The sequence below is a fragment of the Perca flavescens genome, chromosome 16 (genome assembly GCF_004354835.1).
Source record: "Perca flavescens isolate YP-PL-M2 chromosome 16, PFLA_1.0, whole genome shotgun sequence".
Taxonomy (NCBI): Eukaryota; Metazoa; Chordata; class Actinopteri; order Perciformes; family Percidae; genus Perca; species Perca flavescens.
This window is the reverse complement of record NC_041346.1, coordinates 20,272,895-20,292,308: the sequence shown is the minus strand read 5'-3', so window position 1 is coordinate 20,292,308 and position 19,414 is coordinate 20,272,895. Positions and strand designations below refer to the sequence as shown.

Below are 19,414 nucleotides of genomic sequence, written 5' to 3'. Positions count from 1 at the left end.
CTGAGAGACTTGAGCTCCAGTTGGATTCTCAGATTTAAAGGCTCATCCACTGCTTTTCCCCTTCTTTCTCCCTCCCTTCATCTTCTCTCCAAGCTCCTGTGCAGGCTGAGTTGTGATGTAGATTAGGTCTGATTTTTCCATTATGCAGATTGTTTTCTCCTCCCCAGCCCCCAGTCATCACTTAGTTTTGTTGAGAGATTGCTTTATCATTAGAACCAAACTGCACATAAAATAGCCAGCTTTTAGTGTAGTGTATTATAATGAGCTGCATAGGCCTTTTGTCCTGCTTTCAGAAATTAGAAAGACCAAATGTTTGAAGGATAATCGTCCTGACGTGAAACAACACTGTAAGAGAAAAGATGTTTGTAATGGTAATTCATCAGGTGCTGTTTTGACCACAAAACGAATGAAGCATAAGCCAAAAACTTTAATTAATTTAATTTAATTTATTTGGCTTTTATTTTCAAATTAAAAGTGATATCTTATTGTTGACGGCATTGCCTTGATTGATTGGATTGATAATATTGTATATTTTGACATTATAAAGTACAAACATGCAAACAAAGCAAATCAAAGTTGACTACATGGGTACATGGTTTGAATCTTTGGAATGCAAAACGTAAAATAATAATAACAAAAAATTGAAGTTAAAAGGTTTAAATGCATGTATTTAGAAGAATGTAAATCCCACTGATTAAATCAGCGAGGGCACTGATTGATAGTAATCTTCACACATGTGTGTAAACCATATGATAAACCCAAGCTTTACATATTTAGCAGTCTGCACAGAGGGACAAACTTAATACCTACTGTTAAATAAGCTGTGTTTGGAACTTATTGGAGCAGAGACAAACAATGTATGTTTTAACAGCATGCAGCCATAAATGTCTTCCTCCTTGTTTACAATCAGCTTTCATCTTTTATCTCTATCTGTTTAACCCTGTCTTAGGTGAAAAACTTGGTTTCTATGCATAAAACTGGTGACTTTCTGGTGTTAACAGTAGCTGTAGTCATATTTGATGATTCATATGTTTGTTGTTAATTAAAAACCCTTGATTGGTCCGCTTCTCTTCATCAACTTTACGTTTGCCTTCATTTAAAAAAAAAAAAAAAAAAAAAAAAAAGATTTGCTGGTATTTCACATTTGCCTTTATTTCTCATGCACCAAAATTACCAAAGACCTTTTTTCATCTTCTTGTGTAACAGAAAATACACATCATCCGTTACAAGTGGAAGCACAAATTCTGGTATGATGCAGATGATACACACCGAGCTTGTTCAACGCAGGGATGCTTCCTTATATTGAAATGGCAGCAGAGAGGTCAGAATCAATAGTGAACTGGTGCTTTTTACATTACTCTATTTTTTTATTATTTCACCGAATCCCACACTATTACAAGAGGAAGCAGACTATTGCCATACTCATGCCAGAAATCTGCTTGGTGTCGTTATCTAAATTTAAGCTGTGAAACCATCTTTTTTTTTTTTTAAGATTAGGGCGCAACTATTTCCAGAAGAAAATGTACCAATAGTTCTAACTGGCAAGCAAAACAAACTTTAAAAGATCATATTACCGTTTAATCCTCCTCATATTTCCCACCATGTTACTAGCAGACACACAATTGTCTGCCTGTTTTGTGGCCGATAATATATACATTGTATTGTATACATGTTTAGCTTTTATGAACAATGATGAAACGGTAATACATTTCGCAGTTTTTTCCCTACATAAATGCAGAAATATCAGGAAAGAGTAAGGAAAATGCACATCCTTTCCATACATCTGTACTGACTGAAGTTACCATAACGCTGTGAAAAACAATACAACATTTCCAAGAGTACCTAATAGATGCAGGCAGATGGTTTTGTTTTTGTAATATGGGCTGCCTCACAAAAGAGAAACAAATTTGAGTTGCTCAGTTTAAATCTGAAATCAGCTTTCCTCAATCTCATTTTGCTTTTGCTGCTCCTTGTTGTCTGTAATGAGCTGCTGCCATGCAAAAGATCCATCAGATACACAGCCGAAGGATTAAGGCAAAAACACACAAAACGTAGTGAGACCAAAAACACTTTTTTAGAGAAAACAACAGCATATAAGAATATGAAGTAGGTGATTTGAGGAGCTTATTATTTCAAATGTACAAGTGGGGTTTCATTAAAATAAGTGGTTTCCATTGCAATAATATAATAGCAGACAAAACAAATACAGTATAAACATACAGTACTCTGAAGATTAGTGGTTGGTCATTTGTCCTCTAGGAACATTTTTTTTATAATCCCTAGTTTGTCAAAGCAGGAGCTCCAAATGATAAAGAAATTTGACATGGAAATGACATCAGTGTGTTACTAAATATAAAAAGTGATAATGTAAAGAGTACAATAATACCTTATCATAATTATTTTCTAACTGTTTATTGTAGAAAACGTTTATGAAAAAAAACAATAAATATAAATGTAAAATCCACAGAAGACCTGCATTTATTGACAGATTATGATCCTGGGCATATAAGACATAGTTAATATTTATTCTTTCTTATTCTCTATTTTCATTTCCTGTTCTGGTGGATGAAGGAGGCTGGGAGGTGCATGGATGTGTGGCTCTATGCATTAATAGGATTTTCACATATCTAAATCTCGTTACACATTATCATGTTGCTGCTAGCTAACATGTTAATGCCATAGAAGAACAAAAGCCGCACGACCTGATACACTGCAACCAAAACAAGAGGATTGCAAACATCACAGCACAACAGCTTGGAGCCTATAGGGGGGCTCCGTATGTGACAGAAAAATCCCATGATAGGAAGGCGAAACAGAGAATGTGAAATCATTTTATAACATTTGAATATTACATACAAACTATTTTACACAATAAATCATTAAATAAATTACAGACGAAATTAGTGTATATGGAAAATAATATCAACTTACTTATTGTTATGTATGCAGCCATGTGTTCCACCAGTAGTCCATGTACATGTTCAAATATGACATGGTACATTCAAGAAAATAGGCAGATGATATAGAGCAGTAATAAAATGGTAAAAAAATAAATATAATTACTGAAATATGTCCTATCATGAGAAAAACAGAGGAATACTTACCGCTGGAATTAAAAAACACACAACAGTGAGAAGAATAAATCATCAAAAATAATAACTAAGAGGCAAAGATCGGAAAGAAATGAGATGAGAGTGTAGCAGACAAACAAGCTTTATTTAATGCTGATTTTACATCTTATTAAAAACAAAGGCATAAGAGAGAAACAAAGAATTGAGGCTTAAAAGAAGCTTAACATTATAAGGAGTCCAAAGACTTTTGTTGTTGTTTGGTATTGTATGGTTAGGTCTTCATGTTATTGTGTTTCTATCATGTACCCCTGCGTCTCTGAGATGCTTCAGTATGGAAAACAATGTTGTTTCTTTAGGCTTGTAATTCACTAGTGCAATGCTGCTCTCTTATGGTGAACCTAAAGAACTGCAGAGACCTCTTAATATTTCTAAGATAAGCCTTTATTGATCCCCAGAGGGGACATTTGTTGCAGCAGCACAAAGACAGAAATAAATACACATAAATAGAAAAGTGAAAACAAAAAAGAATGTATATACAACTACCATATGTTTACTTCTATGATGGTTGTCAACTACTATAAGAATGTAAGTAAACAGTGAATTTACAGCGATACAATTTATTTTGATGTATTTAGACAATACAAAAGAATATGGCTAAACAGCAAGTTGACAATGAAACTGTATGTCATTTATTATGAGGGATACATTTAGCAATTAATATGTGAGTAACAAACTCCATATATATGGCAATGTTATAAATTAATTTCAAGATGAAGGGATGGATGGATAATCCTATTTATATTCAAGTAACTATGAGGTAATAAATTGGATTAAAGAAACGAAAATATTAATGAAAGCATCACATGCATTTGGTACATGTCTAAAAGTATAAACAAATGTGTAAAACAGGCCCATGCCAATGATTTTACTATTTCAAGCCACTGACAAAGCATAATTTTCGCTCCGAAGCTAATCGCCGTCACTCTCTCACTTCTCCCTCGCTCTATCACCCACTCCCCACACACACACACACACACACACAAGCCGGCTCGACGCACACACCAGCGCACAAGTATAAACATCAGGCCATGTACGTAGGATATGGCGAAAGCTCTGCGTGGAGCCTCCACAGAACCGTAAAACAGCCTTTAGTAACAGAGCAATGCAACAGAATTAATATTATGATCTGACTGGAGTTTTGACAGGTATTCCTTTCTGGAAAACTAGGGGTTTCAGCAACCTGGATTGATATTATGTTATGGGCTGATTAAAGTATGTTACGACTTAAATTTATTTAGACGTATTTGAAAATCTACTGCTTTTAGGCTAATAATTAAACAAAAAAGTAGACTTTAATGGTAGAGTGTGCGTAGAAGGCTTTGAAACAGCATTTAGATCCTCATGTTGGGATATCAAAATTAACAGATAATATAGTTAAAAAAAGAGTTAACTTGAAATATGTCATTATTTCTAAAATCAGGACTTAGGTCCTCTGGGCTACTAGAGATATTAAACTTCAGCCTGTAAGTAAAAGCAAAAGTACCAGCTGTAATATTTGTGAGTTAGTCTACTGGTGAGGAACAAAGAGGCTGGAAGTATTTTAATGTTTTAAAGTGCTCATATTATGCTCATTTTCAGGTTCATAATTGTATTTAGATGTTATATCAGAATAGGTTTACATGGTTTAATTTTCAAAAAACACCATATTTTTGTTACTGCACATTGCTGCAGCTCCTCTTTTCACCCTGTGTGTTGAGCTCTCCGTTTTAGCTACAGAGTGAGGCATCTCACTTCTGTTCAATGTTTGTTGGGAGTCGCACATGCACAGTAGCTAGGTAAGGACTACTAGCCAGTCAGAAGCAGAGTAGGAGGGAGTGCCACGCTAGCACACACGTTCGTCACAGAAGTAAAGGCTGGACTACAACAGAGCTGTTAATAAAAGATTTTGAATCTTGAATTTTAACACCCTGTGGAAATCTTTTTATTGCTGACCTCCAGTGATTTAACTTCTCACCTTGCTGCTGTGTGTACTCCAGGACCCTGTGACGTCACTGCGGGGTGAGATACCTAGAGGTAAAAGGGGGCAAACTTCTGATCACACCTAACCACATCCGTCTGTTGTCAGAGGTAAAACAGGCTACAGGTTACACTTTAAAGAGAGAAAGAAAACTTCCAACACTTTGGAGTAGAGACAACAACAATTAAAACGTTGAGAGAATTTTTGTTTTTGTTTTTAATATGTTGCTTAACACACAGTTTGCCCTTGCTCCCCAGCCAGCACATTTAACGCTCTCACGCACAAGCAACTCCCCACCTGTGACGTAATTTCGGGGGAGGGGCCGTGTGTTTTTATGGTTTATTTGTACAATACCTCACTTCCTCAGTCAGCAGTTGCCATTGCTGTGGTGAATAAGGAAAGAGGGGAGGGAGAGAAAGAGACAGTGGTGAAGAACGAGAGAAAAGGCAGGAGGGGGTTGACAGAGAAGCGGAACGACAGAAAGAAGAAAAGGGTAGCTGCCTCTGGAGGAAATAATTGTGAGGGGGCCTCATAGCGGGAGGAAGCAAGCTAGGAGGCAGGCAGATTAGCAGCGGTCCTATGGCTCAGTCGGCTGCTAACGGTGTGGACCAGGATCTGGCCAGCAAGAGGCTGCACTCAAGGTAGGACCCGGGGGGAGTTCACCGGCAAAGGGGGGATCTGACAGGAGAAAGAGAAAAGAGAGACAAGAGGGAGCGGCTGAAGGGACAGAAGGCAGGGAGCATAATAGAGGCTGCCAGCTCAGGGCTTTGCTAAGGAGGAGTCAGGCAGGCGGAACTTGACAAGCCAGCTTTCACTGATTTAAAGCTCAAGACCCAGCCACAGTTGCAGCCAGAGCCCGGTTCCAAGCCTCATTTCTGGCTCGGGTCACTGAGCTGCTGTGGCTGGAATGTACAGACTGAGAGGAGCCTCGTAAGATGTGAACGTTAGAGGAATATAGCAAGGAATGTGTCTGTCCAGGTTGGACACATTGACAGTAGCCTACACATGGCTTTGGTTTAAACGTGCCATGTGGGTGCAGAAGCACACCATGTAAAGTCAGGAGATGACACAGTGAAACCTGAACACAGATGCACATTGTGTGGGAAAATAGATTTGTGTAGCAGAACTTGTCAAAATGTCAGTTTCACACCTTATTTGTATATTAGGTGTATATGTCATAACCATGTTCCCCCTCATTTGCAGCTTTTCTCTTTCGTCTCTTCTTGCGTCACTACTATCTGTTTTTATTAATTGTCTTTCAAAGCAGTCCCAAGTATCAATAGTTGTACTGATACACTGTTAGAAAATAGTGTAAAATAATGGCAAAGCATGAAATCCTCACTTTTACAACTTTTTTTTGGAAAAATGACAAACAGTTAATTTACTGTCAAATAATGCAGATTTATTTTCATTCAGTCAACTAATCGTTTCAGTTAATGTATTCTGACAGAAGCACCGCAGTGTTTCCTTTTAAGATTATTTTTTTTAGCAGTGGCAGCAGGTCTGTCCGAACAACAACCCCCCTTGCTGCAACACAAACATATATATTTATTCACCTCTATTCACACACAATGAGGCATATTTTCAGTTGTGATTGAACTGTATTTTTTGAGGAACTATAGGGCACTTAACATCTAAAACAGGTCCACACTTAGAACGGACCCACCACGGTGACGTTTTGGTGGAGCTGTTCATTTAATAGTCGACTCAGAAGAAAGAGAACGTTTTGACATTAAACTACATCAACACAACAGTATTGATGAACACATTTTTGTGAGTCAAGTAGAATAAGGCAGACGTACCACCCAAGGATTATGCAAAAATGTAGGGAAATTATCTATGTAATAAATGCATGGTAACATTTTCCAAAGAATTGGATAGGAGTGCTGCAATTCAAATCAAGTTAATATAGTATGTGTGAAATTTTGTAATATACTTTGAGCAAGCACATTTTCTGCATTGAAATTGTATCCATTACTAAATTAACCAACATTTAACAGAACAGATAACCCCCCACTGTTGAGAGTTTTGAAATGGCATTCATCAACCCTGCAAGGTTGTCCATGTCTCTCACACACACACACACACACACACACACACACACACACACACACACTTTGTACGGGGTCTTTGTCAACAAACTAGTCCTGTAAAATGCTTTAGTTTTGTGCCTTTGGTTCCAGACTCTTCATTAGATATTAAAACAGTGTCAGGCTATGGATAGAAGCAAATCTGAAAGAAGTATTCCAAAGCATATGTCTACTTACATAACCTCAGATAACTGATTCTGTTAAATTAGATGGTGATCTGTAGACTGAAGCCTTAGTAAGACTTGCTTCTTTATATACCCTTTGTCCTGACCGAGAGGAGCAAAACAGTTGGATCTCCTTAGTCCCACATTTAGCGTTATCCAGTCTTCAATCAGCTACAGAATTGTTACAGAACATAACTATGAAGCAAAAGGAGTCCTTCAATATCCCCTCTATGAAAGGGTAGATGCCGGACACTGAAAATGGGATCATTAGATCCATATCATGTTCTTCACTGAGACCAAGGAACATATAATAACTGCCTATGATATGAAATTACAGTTATTCTTTCCTTAGCGTCATGTTGTGTTCTTTAAATGTTTTCTAGGATGTTAAATCGTACTGCCCCGTTAATATTGCTACCGTCAGAACCAGGTTAAGAAAAACGGAATTAAAAAAAATGCAGTTTTACAAGCAAATCAGACAAAAGAAGAAATAAGGAGACAGCTCTGCTCTAACTGGGGGTGACATGCACTGCAAGAGAAAAAAGAAATTCCTAGAGAGTTTCTCCTTGGTTTCCGTGACAACTAGCCGTGGCACTCTGTAATTATGGCTGGATTACTACTCTGAGCACAGAGTTTCTTAGCTAAGCCAAGAATAACGGGGACAGTAGTGTAAACCCCTGAATATAGAATAAGGATTTATTAATAAAGAACATTTTAAATTTAAAAAGTGCTTGTTTTTATCAGGATTTCATACGGTCAGATCTCATATTCAGGTTGTAGCCGCATATCGGAACTGTTCAGAATTGTACTATTTATTATAAATGACATAGGCCCACCTTTTATGTGTTTGTGGGACTTGGATATTCAAATACAGTATACAATATAATGGTGGACAGTATGTAGCAGCAACTATTTAGGCTTGCTTGTAAAAGTTGTATCTAAGGCTTATTTTCATTATTGGTTATTCCGCTATTTGTTTTATTAATGAATTGTTTGGTCTGTGAAAAATGTTTTGAAAAATGCCCATCACAACTTCCTAAAGCCTGAAGTGCCAGTTTCAAATGTCTTGTTTTGTCAACAGTCCCAAATATATTCAGTTTACTTTATGACAAAGAAAAGCATGTTCTTTCCCACTGAAAGAACAAACCATGTCGTAGTTCAGTTTACACACAAACCTCACCTCCCTTCTAACTCCCTAACTTCCTGAAACCTGTCCAATATGGCACATGTACTTTGTGCTGTCATGGTAACAGCACCAGGAGCCTTTCTCTCTTAGACCACAGGCAGGCTATTATGGGATAAGTGTCTCCCAAACAGACCAATTAGAGTGGTAATCAGAGGAGAGGATAGCAGATTGTACTGCACAGATCCATTGTTGCTCCAACCACAAAGATGTCAAGAATTAAAGTCACTTTGTGAAAATCCTCTTGTGAAGAAAAATCGTTTTCTTTGTCTCGGTCTTATTTTTATTTCCATAAACGTCTTTCTCTTACTCTTGGACTCTTTTTATTTGATCCTTCTTTCTGTCTGCCAGTTTGCCCTCAAAGCTAGCTCTCACGCAGTACTTGTAGTTTTCTGACTTTGATGAAGATGAGTGATGATATATTGGCCTCTAACTTTACAACTGCACAACTTAAGTTATTTAACCATGTCGCCAGGCGTTCTTAAGGCTACACCCTTTTTCCACAATCCATTTTACAATTCAGGGTTTTACAGTTCAGTCGTGGTTTACAGAGGCCCATGCACCATCTGCTGCTGGACTTAGTCTAGTCTTCCTCCTCGTCTTTATCTTTCCTCTGTAACATTGCCTCTAAAATTACCTGTTTCAACTTTACTCCTTATCACAATCATGCTCACATGAAGACGCTGCACGGATGTCCTTGCAAACCCTCATCTATGATTGGATAAATGCTTGAACCCAAGGCGAGAAGCATGTCTGCACAAGACTTAGTCCTTGCCAATCATGAAAATTTATTTTCATGGCCATTTGGTTATATCCTCCCATTTTTGTCAGATTAAGCTGACTGTATTGGCGTTTGTCCATTATGTGGTACCTGTTCAACTCGCCTCTTCTCACCTTTTTTGGTTTTTCATTATTAAAAAAAGTCCCTGGTACAGTGGGGGAAATAAGTATTTGACCCCTTGCTGATTTTGCAGGTTTGCCCACTTACAAAGAATAACAACAGAAAACACAATTTTAATCATATGTACATTCTAACAGTGAAAGACAGAATCCCAAAGAAAATTCCAGAAAATCACATCATATGAATTTATTAAAATTGATAACCATCTGATGAGGAAAAACAAGTATTTGACCCCCTGGACAAACAGCATGTTAATATTTTGTAGAAAAGCCATTATTGGCCAGCACAGATGTCAAACGGTTTTTATAGTTGGTGACAAGGTTTGTGCACATTTCGGCAGGGATGTTGGCCCACTCCTCCCTGCAGACAGCCTCCAAATCATTCAGGTTCCGAGGTTGTCGCCTGGCAACTCAAATTTTAAGCTCCCTCCAAAGATTTTCAATCGGATTCAGGTCTGGAGACTGGCTAGGCCACTCCAGAACCTTGATGTGCTTCTTCTTCAGCCACTCTTTTGTTGCTTTGGTGGTGTGCTTAGGGTCGTTGTCGTGCTGAAACACCCATCCTCGACCCATCTTCAGCTCTCTCACTGAGGGAAGGAGATGTCGGTCCAGAATTCCACGATATATGGCCCCGTCCCATCCTCCCCTCAATACGATGGAGTTGTCCCGTCCCCTTGGCTGAAAAGCACCCCAAAGCATGATGTTGCCACCACCATGCTTGACGGTGGGGATGGTGTTCTTTGGGTTGTACTCGGTGTTCTTTGCCCTCCAAACACGACGAGTTGAGTTGAGGCCAAAAAGTTCTATTTTGGTCTCATCTGACCACATCACCTTCTTCCAGGCCTCTTCTGAGTCGTCCAGGTGGTGAATGGCGAACTTCATGCAGGCCTGTACATGTTTCTTCTTGAGCAGGGGGACCTTGCGTGCGCTGCAGGATTTCAATCCATGATGGCGTAGTGTGTTACCAACCGTTTCTTTTGTAACTGTGGTCCGAGCTGCCTTCAGTTGATTCATCAGTTCCCTCCTTGTGGTTTTGGGATGATTCCTCACCGTTCGCATGATCAGGGACACCCCACGAGGCAAGATCTTGTGTGGAGGCCCAGACCGAGGGAGGTTGGCGGTGGTGTGGTGCTTCTTCCATTTCCTGATAACTGCACCGACAGTTGATCTTTTCTCTCCAAGTTGCTTTCCGATTCTCTTGTAGCCCATCCCAGCCTTGTGCAGATCAACATTCTTGTCCCTGATGTCCGTAGAAAGCTCTTTGGTCTTGCCCATGGTGGTGATGTTGGATGCTGGTTGTTTGGGTGTTGACAGGTGTCTTTTATACAGGTAACGAGGTGAGGCAGGTGTATTTGATGTAGATAATTGGTTCGGATTGGGGCTGTGTCTTAAAGAAAGACTAACTGGCTTGTAGGAGCCAGAATACTTGCTGTTTGTCCAGGGGGTCAAATACTTGTTTTTCCTCATCAGATGGTTATCAATTTTAATAAACTCATATGATATGATTTTCTGGAATTTTCTTTGGGATTCTGTCTTTCACAGAATGTACATATTATTAAAATTGTAGATTTTTGCATTCTTTGTAAGTGGGCAAACCTGCAAAATCAGCAAGGGGTCAAATACTTATTTCCCCCACTGTACCTGCCAACAGGTACTTTTTTTTAGTATCACCTCCGTCGAGGTTCCAAGTGAGCTGAGACGATACCAAAAGGTGACGTGAAAACCTGTAGACTAGGGCTGCAACATTCGATTACTAAAAAAGTTGGCAACGAATTTAATTATCGATTCGTTGTGTCGCGCAACTACTGCGCCACCTAGTCGCGGAGATAAAAAAAAAATTTTGTTGAGCGGGGAGCGGAGCAGAGCGGAGGAAAAGAAAAAAAGAGCAGAGCGGGGGTAAGAGGAAATACGGAGAGAGACCGGAGAGACCCGTAACGTTGTTCTGAAACACTCGGCGGAGGCAGAGAAATCAGTACGACCTAAGTCAACCAAGGTGTGGGAGCATTTCACACTAAATTAATCAGAAACGTGTTAATTGCAAGATAAGCAAAAGCGACACGGCATGGCACGGGCGCACCACGGTGATGAGTCAACACCTAAAACGTAAACATGTTGGAGTCCTTGATGAGGAGGAAGGGAGTTCAACAGCAGGGTAAAGTCACCACACTATCCTACTTCTGTTCTGTTCTGAAGTGAGGAACGTACCGTCCCTCCAGTAGCTCTTCTGGTGCTGCTGTTTACTCGTTATCCAGCTGACTAGCATGACAAGCTAGCGTTAGCTCGATAATAACCGTAATAAAGCAGGTTGGTATAGTTTGCAAGACTAAAGACACGGTTTTATTCACTCGCCTTTTGTGGCCCATACACTTTTCAATCTGTTGTCATGTATATATTATGTGCTTTGTCCCATATCAGTTATTGTTGACAAATATATTAGTGTGTGGCATATAAATGAACTTAACTTGCACTTACTACAATGATGGTAATAATTTAATGAATAAGTGTGTGTGTGTGTGTGTGTGTCTGTATCTGCTATTTGGGTTACTTACCTTTACACAACTATTAACTAAACCAACAAGTATGTATGTATTGAGTTGATGTAAATTAATGCTTTTTTGTTTTTTTTATCCGATTCATTGATTAATCGAAAAAATAATCGACAGATTAATTGATTATTAAAATAATCGTTAGTTGCAGCCCTACTGTAGACTACTGATTGGTTGGAGAGAATCGTTACTAATCACTGCGTCATCATTGCCAGCGACAGACAGGGGGTGTCCTGAACAAACCCGCCATTTTTAAATAGTTTAGCCAGCTGTGTTGTTGTTGTTTTTGTTTTTTTTTGCTGCCTCCAGCTTCTTTTAAAACAAAATGTGTCTTCTGGCTGTGGCAACAGCCACATATCGAGAATCAAAAACAATACACCTTTGACATTAAGTGTGTGTGTCGCTGTTTCCAGCCGTATGTATGACGACCAGCCAAGCTCGCCTCAATTATGAGGCGGTACTAAATCTGCAATGGACAAAGGAGGACAGGGCACCGCCGAGGCGAGTAGAGCTGGTACTAGCAGTGGGTAAGCGCCATATGAGAAGCAAAGGAGACAAAGAAAAGAAACATCTCAATTTGCCTCTAGTTGGAGTGAAAAAAATTATCGAAAATCGTATGTATTGTTGTTTAGTTTTTTTGCGGACATTTTTTAAATTGATTCTTTTCCCAAGAATCAAAACGTTTTATTCATTTCTTTTCTTTTACCAATGAAAGCAGAAAATGCAGAAAACTGTTATAAATATAAAAATGTTATGTACTTCTTTAACAAATGAAATAAATGTCAAACTGACTGACATGATGTGCATTCTTCTTAGAAAACAATTAGTTTTTAGAAATGTCTCATGATAAATTGTCTCTAGAAGTGTATTATTCAACTTTTGTTTTTGCTAAAGAAGGAAATCAAAATTGCAATACTCAAATCTAATCAGCACCCATGTATCGTGAAAGAATCGAAATGGGACCAAAACATATCGTCCCAGCCCTGGCCTCTAGTGCTCTCTGTGAGCTTCTGAGGACATGCTGAAACCTTGCAAATTGAGGGTTGCTCAGTGCCATAACACTGGTGCAAGTTGAAGGGACAGAGTATTTACAGCTAGAAAGAAAGAAACATGCTTTATTGGTCAATCAAAATAAGGCAATTTTACACATAGCAAAGAGAAAGAAACACATGTATCTCTGTGCATATCCCTTCTAGATACCACACACTTTGTCTTTGGAAAAGATGTTGCAATTATTGAGCTTAAAAAAAACAAACTTTCCCTTAATACTTCTGCTGTTTGAAACTTCAACTGAACTTCAGCAGGGTCATCCTGCAGGGTTAGTAGGTTATGGCGCCCCTGATTGGTTAACTACATTTGCTGTCTCCTACATCATGGATGTGATTGCTCAATTACAAACATTCCCTCTGTGATCTTTTGTAACTGCATTTACCTTGTATACCTTTCATCCCTCTGGCTACTGCTATTAGTGCCTGCTCTAATTTCCAGTTTGCACTGAAGAGTAGCCTTGGCTCAATCTAAAACTGTGTGGGCCTTCTTTTGATGACAGATCTGGTTTTCCTTTTTCCATGCTGGAGGGCTTCCTTGTATTTGATGCCAAGGATATGACCTTGCACATTTTAAAGGATTGTTACCTACAGTAACTAGTTCCATCCACTTTTCATAGTGATGACTGTTATCTGTTATCGCCAGCCCACCTAAAAGATGTTTAGAGTACTTGTGCCCTAGGGCTCCTTGGACATGTTGCTCCAACAACAGCAAGATAAATTTGTTATGATAAAGGATGTCCGTTTAGTCACCCTTTGATGAGGAGGCTGAATGGTTAAGGTGGCCTAATGTTTATTGTGCCCTATTGTTGTAATTCCGTTGCTCTAATAGTAGTTCCATATGTTTTAAAAGCGTGAATTTGTCACGCAAAGCCTTGCTGTCTAAACCAGACTGATAATATAGTACCAATAAAGATTGAGAGAGTTATAGGTTTGGGCAATATAACAATATATACAGTGAGATGATCAAGGTCTACATTTGTCTAGCATCAGAGATTTTGCCATACTGTTGTGTGTCCTGATTTCTATCCCTTTAACATATCTGGCTGTAGAAGGCCATTGTAGAGTTATGTTGCAATTCAATTTTCTCATCAATGTAATGAAGTTCAGGTATTACATTTCTGGGATTAGCCACCAATAGACATTTCTGTCAGCTCAAAGAGGATATGCTTCTCTCTAGTTATGATCTCAACCTGCGTTATCAGCATCTGTCTTGGAGAGGTCAGCACATAGGCCTTTTTCTCACAGAGGACATTTTAATGTGTCACAGTAACAAAAACACCGGTGTAAATAATAAAATGAATGATGGCTAAATGCTATGTAGCTGCTTTGGTTACAGGGTCCTAGTATTGTGCATGCTGGCTCACTATTAAGGGAAACTAAGACGCTTGAATACAACCGAGCTATTGCTAATGTTATTAGACACCTGTGCTTTTTCTACTCTAACAAGTCTAAATGTCTGCTATGAGAAAGGTCTAGAGTGGTCAAAGGGGTCACTCTGGTATTGAGACACAGTGTAACTGACTATAGGATATGTCTAAAAGCTGGCAAAATACTGGGTTTGCCATAGAAGAATAAAATACTCCATTTATTTAGATTGTGGGGTAATAAGTAAAGTAACACCTCTGGTAAGTTTGTATGATGTTTCCATGGCCCTTACACACATTAGCAAAGCAGACATACAGGTGAAGTATTGAGTGTAGTTCAACTGTGTTTAGAAGTGGAAAAAATAGGCTTTGGGTTGCGTTTTATGTGTGTATGGCATGATTGACTAATTTACTTAATTTAGAATGTCCCTGAAAAATGTGTTAATACTTTAAACGTTTTTACGCTTACTTGAGATGGTTTTTGCCTTTGTTGAAATAGAGTTGATGTGCTAAATGGGGAATGGGAACGCCTTTGTCAAATAAGTTCTGACGTAGCGAACGTTTAACTCACATGACTGATGTTTCCACTGGTGGAGTCTTCCAGGATTTTATATGAATTTTTTTCGTCCCTGGACTGCCTCGGACAGCATGTTTCATGGCCAATTGCAGCTGACCTGAAAGAACAATTAAAACTTTCCCAAATGAACCAAATTCCTAAAGACATCACTTCATTTTCTTTATAAGTTGACTTTTTTTTGAGAGGAAGTGGGTGTAACTTGAGTGTACGTTGTCCGATTTACCTCGAAACTTTTCAGGATTCATAACAGTCCAACCTTGAGGACAAATATAGGCCGATATTAACTTAAAGTCATAGCGCCCCCTAGTGGCAACAGGAAGTAGGCCTAAAAGTCAAGATGCTATACTTTAACGAACTCCTCCTAGAGATTTCATCCGATGGACTTCAAACTTGGTCTGTACCATCCCAACACCTTAACGATGAAAAGTTATTAAAAGAAAAACTTTTCGTCAGACGGTGTGGGCGTGGCGTGGCGGCCATTTTGAGTGTTTAGCGATGAACAAAGAAGTTGTTGTAACTTGAGTGTACGTTGTCGTATCTGCCCGAAATTTCTCACGATTGACAAGGGTCCAGGCTTGAGGACACCTACAGGCCAAAATTTACTTTTGGTCATAGCGCCCCCCGCTGGCATCAGGAAATGTGCCTTATATGACAAACTTCATCATCCGATTTACATGAAACTCAGAATGTGTGGACTACCTGTGATACTGAGCCGCCCGCTATACTTTAAGCACGCCCACTTACTCAGGCCCCGCCCCCATTCATAACATTTGAACCGTTTAAGGTAGAGTCTTGTGTGAGGTGTCATTGAACTCAGCAGAGAGTTCCTTCTTTATTGGTGATGGTTTGGCCTGCCCCCTAAGCTTTAGCCACGCCCCCTTTTATAACTAATGACCGTTTGATGCAGACCCTTTTGTGAGGTATCATTGAACTCAGCACAGACTTCCTTTTTAATTGGTGATGGTTTGACCCGCCCCCTAAGTTTAAGCCACGCCCCCTTTCATAACATTTGAACCATTTAAGGTTGACCCTTGTGTGAGGTATCAATGAACTCAGCACAGACTTTCTTTTTAATTGGTGTTGGTTTGACCCACCACGTACGCTTTTGCCACGCCCCTTTTCACAGCTAATGAACCGTATAACGTAGAGACTTGTGTGAGCTATCGTTGAACTCGGCAGGGAGTTCCCTTTTCATTGTTGACGATTTGCGGCGTCTGAGTGCCACGCGAATGCACGGTCGCAAGGAGCGGCGTCCGCCGGTAACCCCGACGCGCGCAGAGGCGCGAGGGCCCGTCCATCGCTGCTCGCAGCTTTAATTTGCATTTCTTTTTTTCAACATTTCAAAGTTTGCATACAATTTACTTGACAATTGAATGTATATACCTCCTACTCACAGTCTTATTTGTCTTGACTGGTGACCTAAAAATGTTTCTGCTAGTTTCAGCAGATAGTTGGATTAGTCTGGGCCAATCAGTGCACTGTGTGGTCTCTACCAAGCAGGTGCAGGTCACTGGATTAGCAATTGTCTGTCTCTCTCTGTCTCATCCTTCCTCTGTCACTCATTGGGGCAGTGATCAAGCTTAAAAGTATTGCACTCGCTTTACCACTGCTCTCACCCAAATCGTTCCCTACATTACACTCTTCCTCTTTTAAAGCGTGGCTTGTTATGGCAAGTCAAAACAATGGATCTCGCTGTCACAGCTGAGTACAGGTTGAAGAGGATGAAAAGAGAGGACACGTTTCTGTCGGGGATAGTAAAAACTGAATGACATAACCGCAACAGAGAACTTCTACTTCTTGATTAAGTTCAGTTGGATTAGTAAAACATGCCCTTTGTAGACTTTTAAATGAACAAATTTTTGCTAATGAATACAACTGTAACTGGAACATTTTTTGTGGAGTTTCTACAATCCACATTTGACTGGCTCGGCTACGGGAGTAGAGGGTTCGTTGAGTTTTTGGAACCTTCTCGAGGACTTGAAAAGCAGATGTGATTCTTGGCTGGTCTGGGACTGTGTGTTTCTGTGAAATTCCAGTTGGATTGTGTCCAGGTTTGCTGCAACATTGCTGACATTCTGGATTCCTATGGAGTAATTCAGTGGACAATATGGACTTTGAAACAGAGCAACTATTGGTCAAATCAGCTCACCACTGCATTATCAGTGATACTGCTTTAATGCCCTGCTATCTCTATGTAAAGAGTTGCTCAGTTCTCAATTTGTTTTGACACCGCTAGTCTTGTTAACACTTGCACTCATGGCATCTGAGCCTTGCCCCCTGACTGGAGCAGAGAGAGCTATGTGTAGACTGGTGCACTGTGGACCCCGACCTCAAGCTATGCTAAGGCCGTTACACTTGGAGCTACAGGTGTATGTGGACAAAACACGAACCAAGCAAAAACACAGGTACTGCTTGAAAACTGAAAAGGTTCTGTGATAATTTTGTTTTTTGGTAAGAAAAGTTTTGCAAACCAAATGACTTTGGTGAGCACACTGATTTTAGGTCAGGACAAGTTGAGAAAATTAGACAAGAAGATCAAGTTGGTAATATAAATGATGTTAGTTGCCTTTTACAATAAATCCTTTTGGCATTGAAAAATGTCTACCATTGTGATTACGGTCAGGTTTTTGGCAAGCAGGAATACAGGAGAGACATTTTCCCCTTGACTACAAAAGGGCTACAAAATACAAATTAGCTTGTACTGAGGGAATTGTGCTGAATTAAATTTGAGATGACCAACATTACAAGGAATCAAGATGTAGTTTGAGTGCATGTAATATGATGTAAACATTCTTGTGTCCTTGACATCATAATGTATGGTGGTGAATTGCAACATGGCAATATGAAGAAAAGGGGAACCGGCAGCCTAGATCAAAAACATATATATATATTTAAAAAGACTAGACCAGTGTAAATAGAGAATAAATAACAGAGATATATAGTTAATAGTGAGTGTAAAGAAGTGGAGGATGTGAAGTGTTTCTTCAATGCATCCATGAAACGAATGAACGCTTTGAGTTTTCTACTAAAGTTGCAGGTAAAACTACACAATAGTACACATGTCTGCTATACTTTTGAATGGTGCCATTTGTAAAACAGATTTGGATTTCAGGATAATCCTTGCTGTACTCATTCTGGTACTTTATCAGGAATTTAGAGCTGCAACCAATTGGGCTGATCTTTAGTTTTATCCTGGATTACATGAATCTGGGGTGTATACATTCTGCATAGTACTCACTAACTCAGCCTTGTTGTGCATGATGTGACTGAGTGCTTTGTGTGTGCAAAAGTTCTTTAAAGGACCCTATGGCTGACATGATTATTTTGTCTTTGGAAATTCCTCTCGCATAAGATCTGGTTTTTGATTCATTTTTCTCAAAAATAATGTGTGCAGTGTGCACAGCATTTTATAGCCCTAAAATGCTTACTTTTCAGATTATTAAAATCGGTTCCATCACATATTTAAGAATTTGTTTGAAATGCCCCCTTAACAATAAGGAAGTTGTCAAAAGACACACTAAGTAACCACACTAATGTATAAGTGGTGGGAAACCTCCTCCTTGATTTTTGAAGGTTATTTCTGGAACATGAATGACCAACATTATTAATTTGCTGATTTTTCCATGTTCACATACATAGAGTATGAACAATATCACTTAATGAATTACTCTTTACTTTCTTACTCTTAATTTTTCATAGGAAGCATTACTATAAACACAATACAAGGTTGATTTTAATCTTGGCATGCAAATCAACTGTATGTCTTTATAAATCAGACTCTAAAAAACAAGCTGATATGAGCATTAATGACAAAGTGGTACACCTTTTCAAGGTACCCATCCCTGAGACTTAGACTCAGTTGCTAAGGCAACAGTCCACATATTTGGCTACAGACCTTGTTGTCATGGTGATACTGGCAATTTGTTCCTCACCCTGAGAAGATAGACAGATTGCACTGCCGCTGTAATACATTGGTGTGTGTGTGTGTGTGTGTGTGTGTGTGTGTGTGTGTGTGTGTGTGTGTGTGTGTGTGTACCATTTAGGATGGAGGCCTCTTGCTTGGAGTTGGCCTTGGAAGGAGAGCGGCTGTGCAAGGCTGGGGACTTTAAAGGGGGAACAGCGTTTTTTGAGGCCGCCGTACAGGTCGGCACAGAAGACCTGAAGACCCTCAGTGCCATCTACAGCCAGCTGGGCAATGCCTACTTCTACCTCAAAGAGTATGGCAAAGCCCTGGAATACCACAAACATGACCTGACTTTGGCCAGGTGAGCATTGTACCTTTTTAATAGCTGCTACCTACTACATAGTAAAAGTTGGTGTCAAGTTGCCACTAATTGTTTTGACCTGTTCAGAATTTTGTGTAAATAGATGTTATTTTACTATAGGAGAAAGTGAGTTACGCAATGTATTAACCACTGTAATTGAATTTGAGAGGTATTCACATCCTGTCAGA

General features: G+C 39.4%; 1 protein-coding gene across 2 annotated transcripts in view; it reads left to right on the top strand.

Moving 5' to 3' along the window:
• The first annotated feature begins 5,448 nt into the window (after positions 1–5,448).
• gpsm1b (G protein signaling modulator 1b) overlaps positions 5,449–19,414 on the top strand; it is a 29,596-nt gene continuing 15,630 nt past the window's right edge. For both annotated transcript variants that reach the window (XM_028601401.1, XM_028601400.1), the window contains exons 1-2: positions 5,449–5,729; positions 19,005–19,226. In XM_028601401.1, the coding sequence (XP_028457202.1) occupies positions 5,668–5,729; positions 19,005–19,226 (284 nt within the window). In that variant the 5' untranslated portion in view covers positions 5,449–5,667. The remainder of the gene's footprint in view (positions 5,730–19,004; positions 19,227–19,414) is intronic.